The following is a 15,981-nucleotide window of genomic DNA, read 5'->3' as shown; positions in this document are numbered from 1 at the left end:
TTTTGACCTTTATTGAGGTCTCGTCAGTGAGAGTTTATTATAGTCTAACCAAGTGGAAAATAAACTTCCAACATCTTTCTCTTAATCCAGAGTAAATTAATAATAAGATGGTACACCTTTTGGCAACTCGTATAAGTAAATATGACCTCTCCATTGCTTCTGCCTTAGTATCACCACTTCTGGGTCTGCCTCCCACTGACAAGACCTCAATAAAGGTCGAAACCGGTCTGGGTAGTGGCCCTTCCCTTAATGCATAGCATTATACATGTCTGCAAGGAGATGTTCTTTGCATTATGGGAGATACTGAGACAAGGAGTGATGAGATCTTGGTCCACCTTTCCTACGAGTTGCCTCAGTTCTGAACTACTTCAGGCTCAAACTTTGTTTGCCTACACTTGGGTAAAGGATTAAACTAAATTTATTATAATCTAACCAAGTGGAAAATAAACTTCTAACATCTTGGTCCACCTTTCCTACGAGTTGCCTCAGTTCTGAACTACTTCAGGCTCAAACTTTGTTTGCCTACACTTGGGTAAAGGATTAAACTAAATTTATTATAATCTAACCAAGTGGAAAATAAACTTCTAACATCTTTCGCTAAATTCAGAAGTTAGTCTTAATAGGTTAAGGGAAATCAGAGCATTTTTCCTTTTGCTTTACCATACAATGAAAAATCCTCTGATTTCCCTTTACCTATTAAGACTAACTTCTGATTTTTGTACTGCTTCTGGGCCTTTCTCAAAGTATTGGGTCTACAATTTTTTATGTAGCTTTTGCGCTATGCATTGTTATTATCTGCTTATCCAGTTATTTATTCATTCAACTACCATGTGATTTGTTCTCTTCACTTTGGAAATGCAATCAGCTGCAGTTTAAGAGTGTTTCAGGGCTTTGTTCTATTGTCTAGCCTCTTTCTATTATGCAATACTCCATAGTGTCTTATATACCCTCTCAAAGGGTATATATGTATCAGAAATTGATGACAGTTTTGGCTTCTGAACTTTTAAGAATTGTTATCTGATGCATTTCAATATTTTGGCTACCCATATACTATATTCTTTTTTGAATGGTAATAATTTGGAGTGCTCTCATTCAGTTTTGTTTTAATGAAACAGTGTCATAAGTAAAATATGTTTATCTTAAACTATATTTCTAGATAATGTACTTGTAGTTTTTTTGTGATTATAATATGTTTATAATACATGTGACCAGTGTTTTTGTTTGGGACAGTACAAAATAGTACAGTATACCTGCACCTTTATTATAGCAGTGGTATGTGACATACATATACAGCATAGCTTTAATTTTTATTTTTTCCTACTAGCAAAGAATACATACCAGCACAATTGTTTCTCTCTCTCTCTCTCTCACTCACTCACACACACACACACACACACACACAAAAACACTGCATGTGACAAATGGATAGATAAAAAAATATGGTTATTATTATTATTATGGGCTACTCCAAGAAGTCCTTGGACTCGTTGAGGGAGGCCCTAAACATCTTATCAAGAACTATACAACATTTGCGCAGTATCTATTATACTTTGCTTTGAACTCATTCACAGTTATGCCACCCACAACAGATTCTGGCAACCTATTCCACTCATTCACTACTCTCCAAACAGAAAAAACCTGGTTCTAACACCCTTGCTAACAGTCTTACTCAGTTTACTTTGCATAACTGTAAACTTATGTAAAGTTGGATGGCCCTTATTTCTCTCGCCACCAGTCCTGTTCTGAAAAATTTCCTCTGAATTGATCTTGTAAAAACCCTCAGTAATTTGTATGTCTCGATCATGTTGCCCCTTTTCTGCCTATCAACCAGTTTCTGTAACCTACAAATCTTCAACCTCATGGCAGGTCTATGGAATGAATCTTTCTAGTAAGATTCATTCCATAGACCTGCTATCATTGATAGATATGATAAACTGACACCAAAAATATGATACTGTATGAGGATCAACATGGCTTTGTGAAGGGTCAATCGTGCCTTAATAATTTACTAACTTTTTATAATAGAATAACAGCTGAATTGGATAAAGGAAATGACTACACAATGATTTCGCAAAGGCATTAACAGAATACCACATGGAACACTGTTACTCAAATTAAAACAAATGGGGATGGATATGACACTGCCATGAGTGGATAAGAGGGTGGCTGCTGGACAGACATCAAAAAGTGGTATGTGGAGGAGCAGAATACCACAAGGTTCAGTGCTGGGACCACTGCTGTTTAATTTGTACATAAATCATATGGGAAATAACATGAAAGGAAATATTCAGTTGTTTGCTGATGATGCAAAATTAGATAGAGTAATGATTAATCAAGGTGATGTAGAGAGAGAGAGAGATCTTGCAGGATGATTTAAATAGGCTGTCAGTGTGAGAAAAAAATAATGGGTGTCAGTTTAATGTGGAGAAATGTAAGGTTATGCATTTTGGGATAAATATATTACAAGCTGTGTATCATATTGATGACACTGTACTACAGGAAATAGATGAAGCTAGAGATTTAGGGGTGGTGATAGACAGATGTTAAAGTTTAGAGGACATGTTGCTAAAGTAGCCCATAACATTACTTGGCTATTGAAGAACATATATTAACAAGTACAAATATGAAAGTTGTTATTCCTCTTTATAAGACCTTGATACACCCACATTTCCTGGAGTACAGTGTCATCAATGTGATACACAGCTTGTAATCTATTTATCCAAAAATGCATAACTTTACATTTCTTCATTAAACTGACACCCATTATTTTTTTCTCTGGATTACTGTGCTCAAGTCTGATTCCCTGGGTTTCTTGAAGATGAGGAAATGATGGAGAGGATTCAGAGGCGAGTGATCAAGATGGTGAGTAGCCTGTGGAATGTGCCCTATGAGGATAGATTGATGATTTGTGGATTGCAGAAGTTGGTTGATAGGAGAAAAAAGAGGGGATGTGATAGAAATTGCATTTAAGTTGCTTAAAGGATTTTATAGGATACATGTAGGGGGGAAATGTTTCAGCAGTTGGCTAGAGGGACCAGAACAAGGGATCATCCCTGGAAGTTGAATAAAGGTGTGGTTAGTAGGGGTGTGAAGATTAGATTTTTTGCTTGAAGAAATGTGAATGAGTGGAATGGTTTGCCAGAGTCAGTTGTGAGTGCTTTGTCTGTTACTGGGTTCAAGGAGAGGTATGATAGATTGGATCTCTCGCAGTGAGTCTTCGGACTCCATGATTGAGGTGCCCATATTATAATAATCATATTATTTAATTAGAAAACTCCTAAAACTAAACTGAGAAACTATTTTTCAGAAGGTTAAAAAGTCTTTTTTTATTATTATTTTTTTTTTTTAGGCATGTATCATTACTAAAGACAGGGGTACTTCTAAGTCTGATATCTGGACAATGAAGGAATCTGGAAATGGTTGGTTTTTAGTTGAAACTAACTATGACCATTGGAAATCTCCACTGTTTATTGATGATAGAAGAACTCCTGCTGTAAAATGCCTGAAATATTTAACACAGAAGGTAAGTTATCTTAAAATGAGCAATACAGTTTATTGCTTGGAATTTGCAACTAAATTTGGTTCTTTTTTTTTTTTTCTTATCGGAGGGAGTCATGCTAAGGATAATTAATGTTAAGGATTCATAATTCCACATTATTGTTAACTACTGATTACATTTTATCATGGCTATATGAAAAAAACAAAAAAGAAAAATGGTTTCTGATAATAGACACTATAAAGTGGACATTCATTGCTTTGATATGAATTGTCTTATTTGAATTTTTGTGTCTGTTTATATATTATGCTTGTATGTTTCCATCATAAAAGACTAGAGGGTTCTCGTATTGATGTTTGCTAAATAATATATTGAGTTATTAGCAATTTCCTTTCCATTTGATGAGCCATATGGCAGCTCATTATAAGGATCTGACACCTGATAATCAGTAATGTCGATTATACCGTATTTTATTTCAGCCGGAGGTATTTCTAATACTGTAATAGGACAGTAACACTCTTGCTCCATTAAAATTATATATCCACTCTATATATATAAAAAGATAAGCCGAAATTTGAAACGTTTTTATGTCACGTTTTTTTCTCTTCATTGTTTTGAGCCGGATTAAGCTGATAAGCCGAAATTTGAAATGTTTCATGTCCAACAATGTGTTTGCCTTCGTGAGACAACAATTTGTTTATCATCATCATCATCAAATTCCTGCCATGTACCCTCAAGGGGATGTACAGGATATGGTAGTACTACATGAAAAAAATTACATCATTACTAACTTCCTCTCTACAATTTTCCTCCAAATCAGTCTGTTACTTGTCAAGACTCCAACATTATCAGATCTTATATTTCTATCATCTAGGGCACTTTGTACCGTATCATTTTGTTGGACGTTTCAAAACAATGGAACTGGCTTACCGGCCTGGAACTCGTGGAGGGGGGGACAGAGCCCCCCCCCCCTAGTGTGTGTGTGTGTATGACAAACTTGTAAATCAGCTAATGATCTGTAAATACCTTTTCTGAATTAATCTTTTATAAGTATTCATAACTGTGCTTTATGGTATAAACAGCACCAGAGGAACAAAATAAATAATATATTGAGTTACTAATATTTTTCTGTGCACCCCTCAGGTTACATGTCAGGAATTTGATCATGATGATATTTTTCTTGATTTCAAACTAGTATCTTCAAAGCACAAATTACAACTGTGGTAAAACACACAGCACTCAATTGTGTTGTAGAAACAATTTGAATTGTAACTGAAAGGGAACTAATGCCTTAACAAGGTGTCCCCCTACGTGTTGCTAGTTGCGGGGGGGGGGGGGAATAAAAAATTCATTCAGTGAAATAAGCTAAATATGGTCTTAGAATAACTATCATCCAGATCTTTGGTAAATTAATGCAGCAATACTTATTCAGGTTACAGGAGTATTTCATAGCTGATACTGATTCTAAAAACAATCCTATAATGACTTATATGTGTGTGTATGTAAAGCATGGTTTTGCTAGTCCTATATTGTCTTACTGGTGATTGTGAATATAGTTTTTATGTTCTTCAAAGCAGAGGTTAACATAGTTACTGAGCTGTCTAAAGTAGGCTAAGTTGTTGGAACAAGAATATACTCCACAGTGTATACAAGGAAGCTGGTTCCTCAGAGAATGGATGAAGGTTGAGAGCTGAATGCATGGTTTGAAAGTAGAGGAGTGGAGATCATATTTGCAGAGAAATTTAGCTCTTGAATATAAGGTATGGGAATAGATGATCTTGTGTTGGCTGCAGGAGTGATAGGGGCATGCTGTATTTTGTCTTTTTAGGGGGTTGTAGCTATTGGCTAAAAAAGTATTTTGAAGGTTCTTGTGTTTAGTTTTAAGGCATTGGAAAAGTGGTTAGTTTGTTACCCAGATATGAGAGTAGTGAACTGAAAAGGAGAGCAATAATACTGAATGACAAGATGGCTGAATTGTCTCAGGCAAAAGGTTCAATTTGTGAATGTGTGGAATGAATTTAAAGGGAAGTTAAAATAGTTCATAGCTGATGGAATGCATTTGAATGGGTTTAGTGTTGGTTCTTTGGAGTGATTGTTGTCTCACTAAGAGTAAGAGCACACAAGGCTCATTTGAAATTAATATTACTAAGGGTCAGAGAGAGAGAGAGAGAGGTTGAGAAGCAGGTTGTGGAAGGACAGGAAGAAGAGGGATACAAAGGTGAGGAAGTGATTATTGCAGGGCAGAGTGATGTAGTGCACAATAGTGAGGATGATAAGGATATGAATGAAAATAAGAATCAGGATCAGAGAAAAGGGGATAGTCAGAACAAAGAGAAAGGTGTACTATAGCAGAGAGAGTGCAGTGTGATGGTGTTGGTGGGATGGCCTCAAAGAGTAGAGTTGTTATACACAGATTATCAGAAATAAAGGTGTTGAGTGTATAGCATTGATCGAATCAGTATGCTCAAAGATAATTGGTATAAGTGAAACTTGGTTGACCGAGGATGATATATTGTCAGGACTAGAATTGGTAAGATATAGAATTTTCCAAAAGGATACGAAGATGAAGAGAGGGGGGGGGTACTGTTAATGATGATAGCAGAGAAATTATGTCCTTCAAGAGTGAAAGTGGGAAAATAGTAGTTTGTTTGGAGTGAAGTTGAGATCAGTAGAATAGTATATTTAATAGGATGTTGTTATAGGCCTGGGAATGCAGAGAGCACTGATTGTGAAATGTTGGGCAAGTAAAAGGAAGATGATCCTAATTGGAAAGAAGAGAGAGTATGTCAAAAGGGGTGTGCATTTGTTGAGTATCTAAAGCAGATGTGATAGAAGCAACGTGAGGTTTATTGTGTTGGATTTGCTGATATCTTCACAGGATGTGGTTGTGAATGAGATATTAACACTACCACCTGCTGGTGAGAGTGATTATATGGTATTGGTTTGGAAAGTAGTCAAACAGGAAAAAGTACTTACCAAGAAGGTCTATATGTGAAACTGTAAGGTGGGTGATTATAAGAAGTTCCATAGTCAACCAGCATCAATACATTGGGTTGATGAATTGTGCAAAAAAGATGTTGACAGTACATGGGAAATGATAAGGCAGTATCTAACACAAGCAATGCATAACTGCATACTAAGAGTTAAGCAAATAAAAGAAGTTATGGAGGAGGTCCAAGAAGTTTGTAGTGAACAGATGCTTGAAGAATATAAATTGTAGGCCAGAAAAGTGACAAGCGTGATTGTCACTGGTGGATTGTTAAGGTAGCAGAATAACCATAACAAATGATATAGTGGAATTATTTAATGAACACTTCATCAGTATATATATCATAATGGTGTGAATGATGCTGTATAACATGTAGAAGGGAGACAAGGATTAAGAGAATTAAAGGTGAAAGAATCAGAGGTGTGTCAAGTTTCACTTGATTAGATGTTAATAAGGCTATGGGAATGGATGACATATCGCTGCATATTTTTAAAGAACGTGCAAAAGAGTTATCCATACTCTTGATGTGATTATTTAATGAAAGTCTTGCAGTGGGGAAGGTTCGGTTCCTAAGGAGTGGAAAGAAGGAAAAATAATATCTCTCCAGAAGCAGAGTTCTAGGACAGAAGTTTACAGCAATAGAAGGGTCTGCATATCTGCAGTTGTGGTCAAGATGTTTAGGAATAGAAAACAGGATTAGGTTGATGGACATAAGATTCTCTAAGATGGTCAGCTTGGGTTTGTGAAGAGCAGGGTCTTGTTTTAGCAATCTGCTTACATTATATGATAAGGTGATGAATGTGTTGGATAAGGAAGATTCATATACAGTGATAGTCTTGGACTTTGCAAAGGCATTTGATAGATTACTTCATTATAGATTGGTCTATAAGCTGCAGGAGATGAGATTAGATAACAGTTTGGTTAGATGGCTTGAAGATTGGCTTTCTGAAAGATACCAGCAAGTTGTGTGTGATGGAGCAGTGTCTCCGAAAAGAAAGGTGTGTGTGTGTGCAGTGACGTGCCTAAGGTTTCTGTTCTTAGGACCCTACTGTTTAACTTATTTGTTAATGATGTTTCATGTGGATTGACTGGGGATCTTCAAATGTTTGCTGATAATGCAAGTTGTGTGTGATGGAGCAGTGTCTCCGAAAAGAAAGGTGTGTGTGTGTGTGCAGTGACGTGCCTAAGGTTTCTGTTCTTAGGACCCTACTGTTTAACTTATTTGTTAATGATGTTTCATGTGGATTGACTGGGGATCTTCAAATGTTTGCTGATAATGCTAACATAGGTAGAATTATCAGGAGTATTGCTGATGTTAAATCTCTATAGGAAGATTTGAATAGACATTTAGCTTGGCTAGATCAGTGGGTGGTAGTTTTAATATTAATAAATGCAAGGTGTTACACTTTGCAGTACTGAGTTATAAGACTACATACTGTATTGGTGGAGCTGTACTGCAGGAAGTAGACGAGATTCAGGATCTTGAGGTGATAGTAGACAGTGGACTGAAGTTCTGAGCGCACATTGCAAGTCTTGCAAAGACTGCACATCATATTGCTGCTATGATGATAAAATGTTCATTGACATGTATTAGACAGATTAATATGATAATACAGTAATTATTGCATAAACATGTGATTTTTTTTTTTAAATAATGATTGTTTCATTCTCTCTCTCTCTCTCTCTATGATTATCTGCTGCTGTGAACTACCAAAAGTATTGATTTAGTTATGTGATTTAAAAACTGCAGGTATTAAAAACTAACCTAAGTCCCAAATGAAGAGAAAATTCTTGAAAAAGGTCTAAATTTTGTATTGGCACCAAAATGCATTCTTAAAGAACTACTTATAACTAAGATGGAGAAAGCAGCTTCGCTACTTACTACTGCAGATGCGAGTTTACTTCGCATAGAAGCAATTCTTGCAATCAACAATGCAAAACCTCCTTCTGATAATATATCCCCTGGTGAGAGACTTGCAATTAAAAATCTAAGGACTAACAAGGACATCGGCATCTTAAAAGCTGATAAGGAGAATGCAACTGTAGTTCTAGATAAAATAGACTACTGAGAAAAAATCTTAACATTGTTAGAGTCAGATAGTTATTTGGAAACTGAGAGGGATCCAACAAGAGAAATACACAATAGAACCAATAATCTCCTACAAGAGACCACAGAAATTCCACGAAATACACGGCTTTCCATCCGCTCTTTACACCCACTCATTCCAAGGCTATATGGTCTCCCTAAGGTACATAAATAAAACTATCCACTGAGACCTATACTATAGTAGACAGCATTGACTCACCCACCTACAGGTTATCTAAATATCTGGCGTCATTGTTAAAAGCTTATGTGGGAAAATCTTCTTATATTAAAAACTCAACAGATTTTGTCTCTAAAATCAAGGACTTAAAATTCAAATCTTCTGACATCATAGTGAGCTTTGACATGGTAGCACTCTTTACCAACATTCCGACACAAGAAGTTCTCCATATTTTAAAGAACAAGATTTCAAATAAAATGTTCTCTCTACTATCTCACTATGTAAACTGGTTATTTTGAATTCGAAGATAAACTTTATAAACAGGTCAAAGGATTAGCTATGGGAAGCCCTTTCTCTCTCCTATATTTGGCAACATTTTTTTCAAGGATTTTGAACAAAAGGCAATCTCTTTTAGTTTAAAACCAAGAATTTGGCTTAGATGTGTGGACGATATATTCCTCATATGGGAGCATGGTATCGAGAATCTTCACAGGTTTCTCAACCACTTAAACAACCTCCATCAGGATATCAAATTGACCATGGAGATTAAAGAAAATAGTTCCCTCTGTTTCCTAGATGTTAAACTCACCAAGACGCCTGAATCAATAAAAGTCTATATTTAGAAAGCCAACACACACGGACAGATATTTGCATGCGTCCTCATATCACCATCCAGCGCAAAAGTTGGGTATTATATCAACTCTTGCGAATCGTGCAAGATCTGTACTGTCATATGAAGAAGAACTAAAAAAAGAACTACAACATCTTAAATGGATCTTTAAAAGCAATGGCTACTCTTTAAAAAGTATCAGCAAACAATTATCCCACCATCAACGTAGCAACGTAGAGACACAGGACGACTCTAAAGGTTATATCTCCTTGCCATATATCAGCACACTATCCAAAAAAACTGAGTAGAATCTTAAAGAAAATTAACATACAAACGTGCTTCTCGACTCTCCCAAAAATAAGATAAAGTTTCAGCAACTACAAACAATCTCACAACCTTCTACAATTCCCAGGTGTATACAAAGTCACACGTCAGTGCGGAAAACCTTACTATGGCCAAACGGAAAAATCTATCCTCCTATGTCTCGAGGAACACCAGAGAGACATTGCTTACAAGAGAACCAGAGCTACTGCCCTATCAGGCCATGCCCTGTTTTCAATAAACACGAACAACGAAAGCCGCCAACATGAAGAATAGTTAGCACCAATAGTAAGCTGTATTCCACAAGTGAAGAAGAGGATACAATTTGGTATAAAGTGGATGACAAACAATAGGAACTGCATGTGAAAAAGAGGCTGTGGAAGAGATATAAGGAGACAGGTGAAGAGTAGATGCATGAAGAATATAAGACACAGGCAAGGAGAGTGACTAATATGGTAAGGAAGGTGAAATTGGAATATGGGAAGAGATTGGCCCTAAGACCCAAAGAAAATTCTAGGAATTTTTTAGCTATGTGGCCAGTAGGAGGAGAAATGATTGTGGAAGAATGACATTGTGGGATAAAAATGGGAATAGAGTGACTGATGCAGAATATATAGTGGAATTGTTCAGTGAACACTTTATTGGAGTATTTCATCTTGAAGGAGTAAATTTTAATACTAGAGGGATAGGGCAGGTTTGAGGTTTAGAGGAGCGTGTGTTCCAAATACTGAGTACTCTGGATGTCAATAAAGCTATGATATTGGATGGTATTTCACCATGAGATTTGAGAGAATGTGTTAAAGAACTGACAGCTCCTTTGACCTGGCTTTTCAATTAAAGTCTGACTATGGGAAAGGTGCTCAGGGAATGGAAGGAAGGTAAGATGGTGCCATTGCATAAGGGTGGTAGCAGACCGGAAGTATCTAATTATAGGCCAGTTTGTGTGTCATCAGTAGTTGTTAAGATCATGGAGAAATTTGTTATGAGGTGCTCTTGTTATAGTGATATGCTAGCCTTTTATAATAAAGTTACAAGAGCAGTAGATGAGGGAAAGGCATATATTCTGCTATTTTCTTGGATTTAGCGAAGGCATTTGGGGTGCCATATGATAAGCTGATATTTAAGTTACAGCACATGGATTTGGATGTCAGGTTGGTCAACTGGATTCAGGATTGGCTAGATTTGTATGGTGGGGAAGTTTCAAGGAGGAAGATTACAAGTGGGGTCCCCACAGTGGATTGCAGGTGGATATTCAGTTGTTTACAGATGATGTGAAGCTGGGAAGGGTTATTAGTAATAGTGCAGATGCAGTAGTCATGCAAGAGGATTTGAATAAACTAGACAGATGGGCAAATGAATGGGGGTGTCAGTTTAATGCAGCAAAATGTAAGGTCTTGAGGTTTGGGATACATCGATGGGACACTTCATACTCTATTGGAGGAGTCGTACTGGAAGAAGTAGGGGAGACGAGATCTGGGGTTGATGATTGATAGAAACTTGAAATTCAGGGGACATATTGCAAAGGGGTGAGGGTAACACAGAGGATTGCTGCAATACCGAGAAGGACGCTGACCTTCAGGGATAAAAGGGTTATCATTCTGTTGTATAAGACTCTGATCAGACTGCACTTAGACTATTGTTCTCAGATTTGGTCCCCAGGATTTGAAGGGGATAAATTAACTGTGGAAAGGGGGTACAGAGGAGGATAACAAAGATGGTTTTAGGACTATACAATGTTAGTTATGAGGATTGGCTGAGGGAATGTGGACTGCAGGGTTTGGTAGATAGAAGAAGGAAATGTGATATGATTGTGACTTTTAAACTGTTGAGAGGTGGTTACAGGGTTGACACTGGGGAGTTCTTTCGCTTGGTTGAACAGCGGGAAGGAGTAATGACAAGGGGCCATCCCTGGAAGTTACAAAAGGAAGCTGTGAGCAAGAGGGTGAGGAGTGGTTTCTTTGCATGGAGGGTAGTTGAACCATGGAATGCATTGCCTGATAGAGTGGTGAGAGTGAGAATGGTCAATGAGTGGTATGATAGACTCAGTGTTCACCTCCCGTGATGAGTCTTGATAGACTTTGTGTTTCCTAGGAAGGACCTCCTGTGATGAGTCTTTTGACTCCATGGAGACCTGAATAATAATAATTAATACTAAGTAGTGGTCACTTCCAAATGCGAATCTTCTGTACACTCCTATTGAACCAGCCTTATGATATCAATATCAACAATGAAATGAGGTTGTTCTTATTTCTTGCATCTTCTCTCCATGTGAACTTTGGCACATCTTTATGTTGAAACATGGTGTTAGAAATGACTCATCCATGTCCTGAGCAGAAGTCCAGTAAATACCATTATTATTAGCTTTGCCCTTTTCTTAAAATTTTCCAAAAATGTTCCTATATGCTTGGTGAGATTCATTTCCTATTCTGCTGTTCAGGTTTCCAACAAGGAGCACTTTTTCCATTTTGTTTATGTCAGCTGCCTTTTCTAATATGTCAAAATATTCCTCCATTTCTTCCTTGGAAGAACTTTCTGTGGGACCATAGGCACAAATAAGTTTCTTTTTCCATTTCCGCATATTGAAGTTTGCCCATATAACTCTAATGAAACTGCCTTCCAATCAAGGAATTTATCTTCATATTTGGTGTCGAATGCTATTGCTACTCCATTTCCTTGATCCTTATTGCCTGAAAATAGCATTCTGTGCTTATTATTTAGTAAGATCTCACCTGTTTTTATCTTCTTTGTATCAGTAATGGGAATTACTGATACAAAGTAATTTCCATTACTGATATATAAAAGTAAAATTTTGATTATCATCAAAATGGTAATTTTATTATCATTACTGATAATAAAAGTACCACGTGGTACTTTTCCAATTCTTGCGCAGGTTCAATTTCCATTCCATTAACCTTCTTTATACTGATGGTTTCTATCTTCAGTTCTTCTGGTGTTGGGTTTATTCTTCTTTTTTCTAGATGCTTAGTTGGAGCCTGTTCCAGTAGCTGACTTTTCACAGAATATGGCAAAATATGTCAATGCAGCAAAACATGTGAAAGAATTCCTTAAATACATATATATATCTGAGCTTGCAGTTTTTTTCATATCTCACATTTATAATTAAATCATAATAATAATAATAAATACTTTGCCCTCTAAGGAGGTATTTGAAAATTTTCAAATACCTCCTTAGAGGTATCTCATGAAAATATTATTCTGGAGGTCTAGTCTTTGAGTAGTAATTGTAAAGAAAGCATTTGAACAGACAAAAGATTATTGTAAACAAAAATGTTTCACCATAAATACTTGAAAGGGAGGGGAGGAGAAAAATAACTCCAGAATGAGAGATGTTTTTTAATGAAAACAATGTTTAATTTTTTTAATTAATGAACTATTTTAGTTAAAAAAGCCAAACGGCTATTTTTTTTTTGGCGAAGTTAATTAAATTAAGGGGATAAAAATTCCTTATTATTTTACAGCCAGTATGTGAAACTCTGAAATCGAAAACTACGATCTAAGAGTTTCATGCCTAAGAACTGTCGGTGAATCTAAGTGAACACCTGGCATTCGTATAGTGAAAGTATATAAGTTCTTTTCACTTAAACTTTGATATCATCCAGGTTTACCTACTCGCTGATGAGACCTCAAAAAAGGTTGAAACCGGTCTGGGTAGTGACCTCTCCTCATAATGTAAGGCAGTATTACATCTCTTAGGAGCTGTGTTTTACATAATGAGTTGCCTTGGTGTAGTATTACCAGGTGTTCACTTACGCCCGGAGTCGCCGATAGTTCTTCGGCATGAAACTTTTAGATCGTAGTTTTCGATCTCAGAGTTTCTCATACTGGCTGTAAAATAATAAGGGATTTTTATCCCCTTAATTTAATTGAACTATCTTAGTGTTCATCATCGGATATTTATAGCATGTTCAACCCAAATTTACAAAAAAAAAAGAGAAAATGCATAATGGTTTGCCTTTAAAATCTTCATATAAATTTATTTTTTAATAATTATATATAACACTTAATAATGCCTCCAGAGTTCAGCTGGTAGTAACGAGTGGATGGAAAGACCAGGTTTGAATCTTGTCTAGATTGTGAGGAACATTTATAAGAACTTGGCAGGTGTTATAGTCATATATACTAAACAGAGAATACATACATTTGAAAGACATATTAGACTATGTAAATGGAATGACTGTCCTATCACAGCATTAATTAGGTTTAGATGAAGCCAATACATGGCAGTGTAAAATATTATTATATGATACTTTGGAACAGTCCAAGGACTCATCACAGGAGATCACAACCCATCATCTTTGCTACTTAATCCTTGATCTACTATCCACTAATAGTATTGAATGTTCTCTGGTTGATTTTGCCTGTATGCAGGATGAAAAACTCAAATTTCCTTTTTTTGGGGGGGGGGGAACCATATTGCCTTCCATAAGATTGGCTAACTTACCTTCAATTGAAAGGACTCATATAAAAATTATTTTTTGTATAAGATCAGAGTTAGATACTCTGCATGTTTCCTGTCAAGAAGTACAATATTCTTCCATTAAACTATTGAGATGCTAACATTACAGAGCATAGAAGATATCTTGGAAAGCATATGAAAAAAAAAAAAAAAATCGCATTTGACATCCATAGATGCTGTATGGTCACTCCCATACCTCACCAAGTTTTTGGAAGTGAAATCTTCTGCTAGAATATGTATATAGACACACACACACACACACACACACACACACACACACACACACACACACACACATGTTAAAGATACCAAGCTATTTTAAACCTGGTTTTACTCCATTTCCCAAGTAAGCAAACAGACGACTAAGTCAAGTTTGCACCTGCAAGTATTGTAAGCCTAGCTGACCCCACACAACATGCAAGTCAAGGCAACTCGTGGTAAAGGTGGATAAGCTCTGATCACTATTCTTAATATTTACCCTTAATGCAAAACATCTCTTGGAGGAGATATATGATGCTATGTATTAAAGGCAAGGGGCCACTACTCAGACCGGTTTCGACCTTTATTGAGGTCTCATCAGTGGGAGCCAGGCTAGAAATACCAAGATTATAGTAATACAGAGCATATAAGTATTTTACCAGAACAAGTTACCATAAGGTGTTTTAACCTTATTCAATAAAAATCTCAGGATGAGAGATAGATGTAGAAAGAATTTTACCTTGGGTATAATAAATGTTAAAGATACCAAGCTATTTTAAACCTGGTTTTACTCCATTTCCAAAGTAAGCAAACAGACAACTAAGTCAAGTTTGTGCCTGCAAGAATTGCAACTCTAGCTGACTCCACACGTAGTGCAAGTCAAGGCATATATACATACATATATATACATTTATAAAATTAATTTAACTGACTAGAACCCCAGAAAATATAACAAAAACCTTGAATAAATCATGATTAGTTTCATCGGTGCTCCGACTTCTTCAGGTGAAAAAGAAAAAACATAAGACTTATAAAAATAACAAGGTGATAAACATGGACTTTCCAGCTTAATAAAAAGAAGTAGAATAGTAACCTAATTTATTAATTAATTTTATAAATTAATAGATTTATTAAATTAATACATTTTATACATTTATTTTATTAATTTTATATTTAATTAATTTTATAAATGTATACATACACACACATATATATATATATATATACCAAGTTAAAAAAAACCAAGTTTATAAAATTACTTGGTATCCTTAATATATATATATATATATATATATATATATATATATTATTGTTCATAATTTTACTCGGTAGAAAATGTATATAAAAATGAATTTAAATGACTCTATACCGAGAAAGAAAAGTTTAATGTTAAGATATGACTAGTTTCGTTGAAAATTCATCTTCTTCGGGTATCACAGGCAAAGAATTAAATAAAAAATAACAGAGACATAATAAAATACATTAACAGATCTAGTATAAAACACGCAAGTACATTTAAAAACAGAAATGCGTGCTTGAGTTCCAAATGAAGTTGATTACGTGTGTGAGCTGACACGAGTGCACCAGTATTGGACAGTGGCAATGTGCACATCAGAAATATTTTAGCTAAGGCTGTTATTAATATGAGATGAATCAAGTGATATTTCTCTGGATTCAACTATTCTTCCCTCTAGGTAACCAAAAATACACAATATAGAGACAACAACTAACTCTCAAAACAACCCTGAAGGACACTTGTATTACAGATAAACAATGTAGCACAAACTCAACAGAAGTCACTATTCACCAATTAAAAAAGCACTTTTTTCAGCACAGCTCAAATCC

General features: G+C 35.8%; 1 protein-coding gene across 1 annotated transcript in view; it reads left to right on the top strand.

Moving 5' to 3' along the window:
* Window positions 1-15,981, top strand: part of LOC150100343 (acid ceramidase-like) — a 179,320-nt gene that overhangs the window by 142,363 nt on the left and 20,976 nt on the right. Inside the window, exon 11 of the mRNA XM_090402680.1 lies at window positions 3,350-3,523. Coding sequence (XP_090258806.1) covers window positions 3,350-3,523 — 174 coding nt within the window. The remainder of the gene's footprint in view (window positions 1-3,349; window positions 3,524-15,981) is intronic.

The sequence above is a fragment of the Typopeltis vanoorti genome, chromosome 13 (genome assembly GCF_054136105.1).
Source record: "Typopeltis vanoorti isolate ZY-2024b chromosome 13, IOZ_Tvanoo_1.0, whole genome shotgun sequence".
Taxonomy (NCBI): domain Eukaryota; kingdom Metazoa; phylum Arthropoda; class Arachnida; order Uropygi; family Thelyphonidae; genus Typopeltis; species Typopeltis vanoorti.
This window is presented reverse-complemented; position numbering and strand designations above follow the sequence as displayed.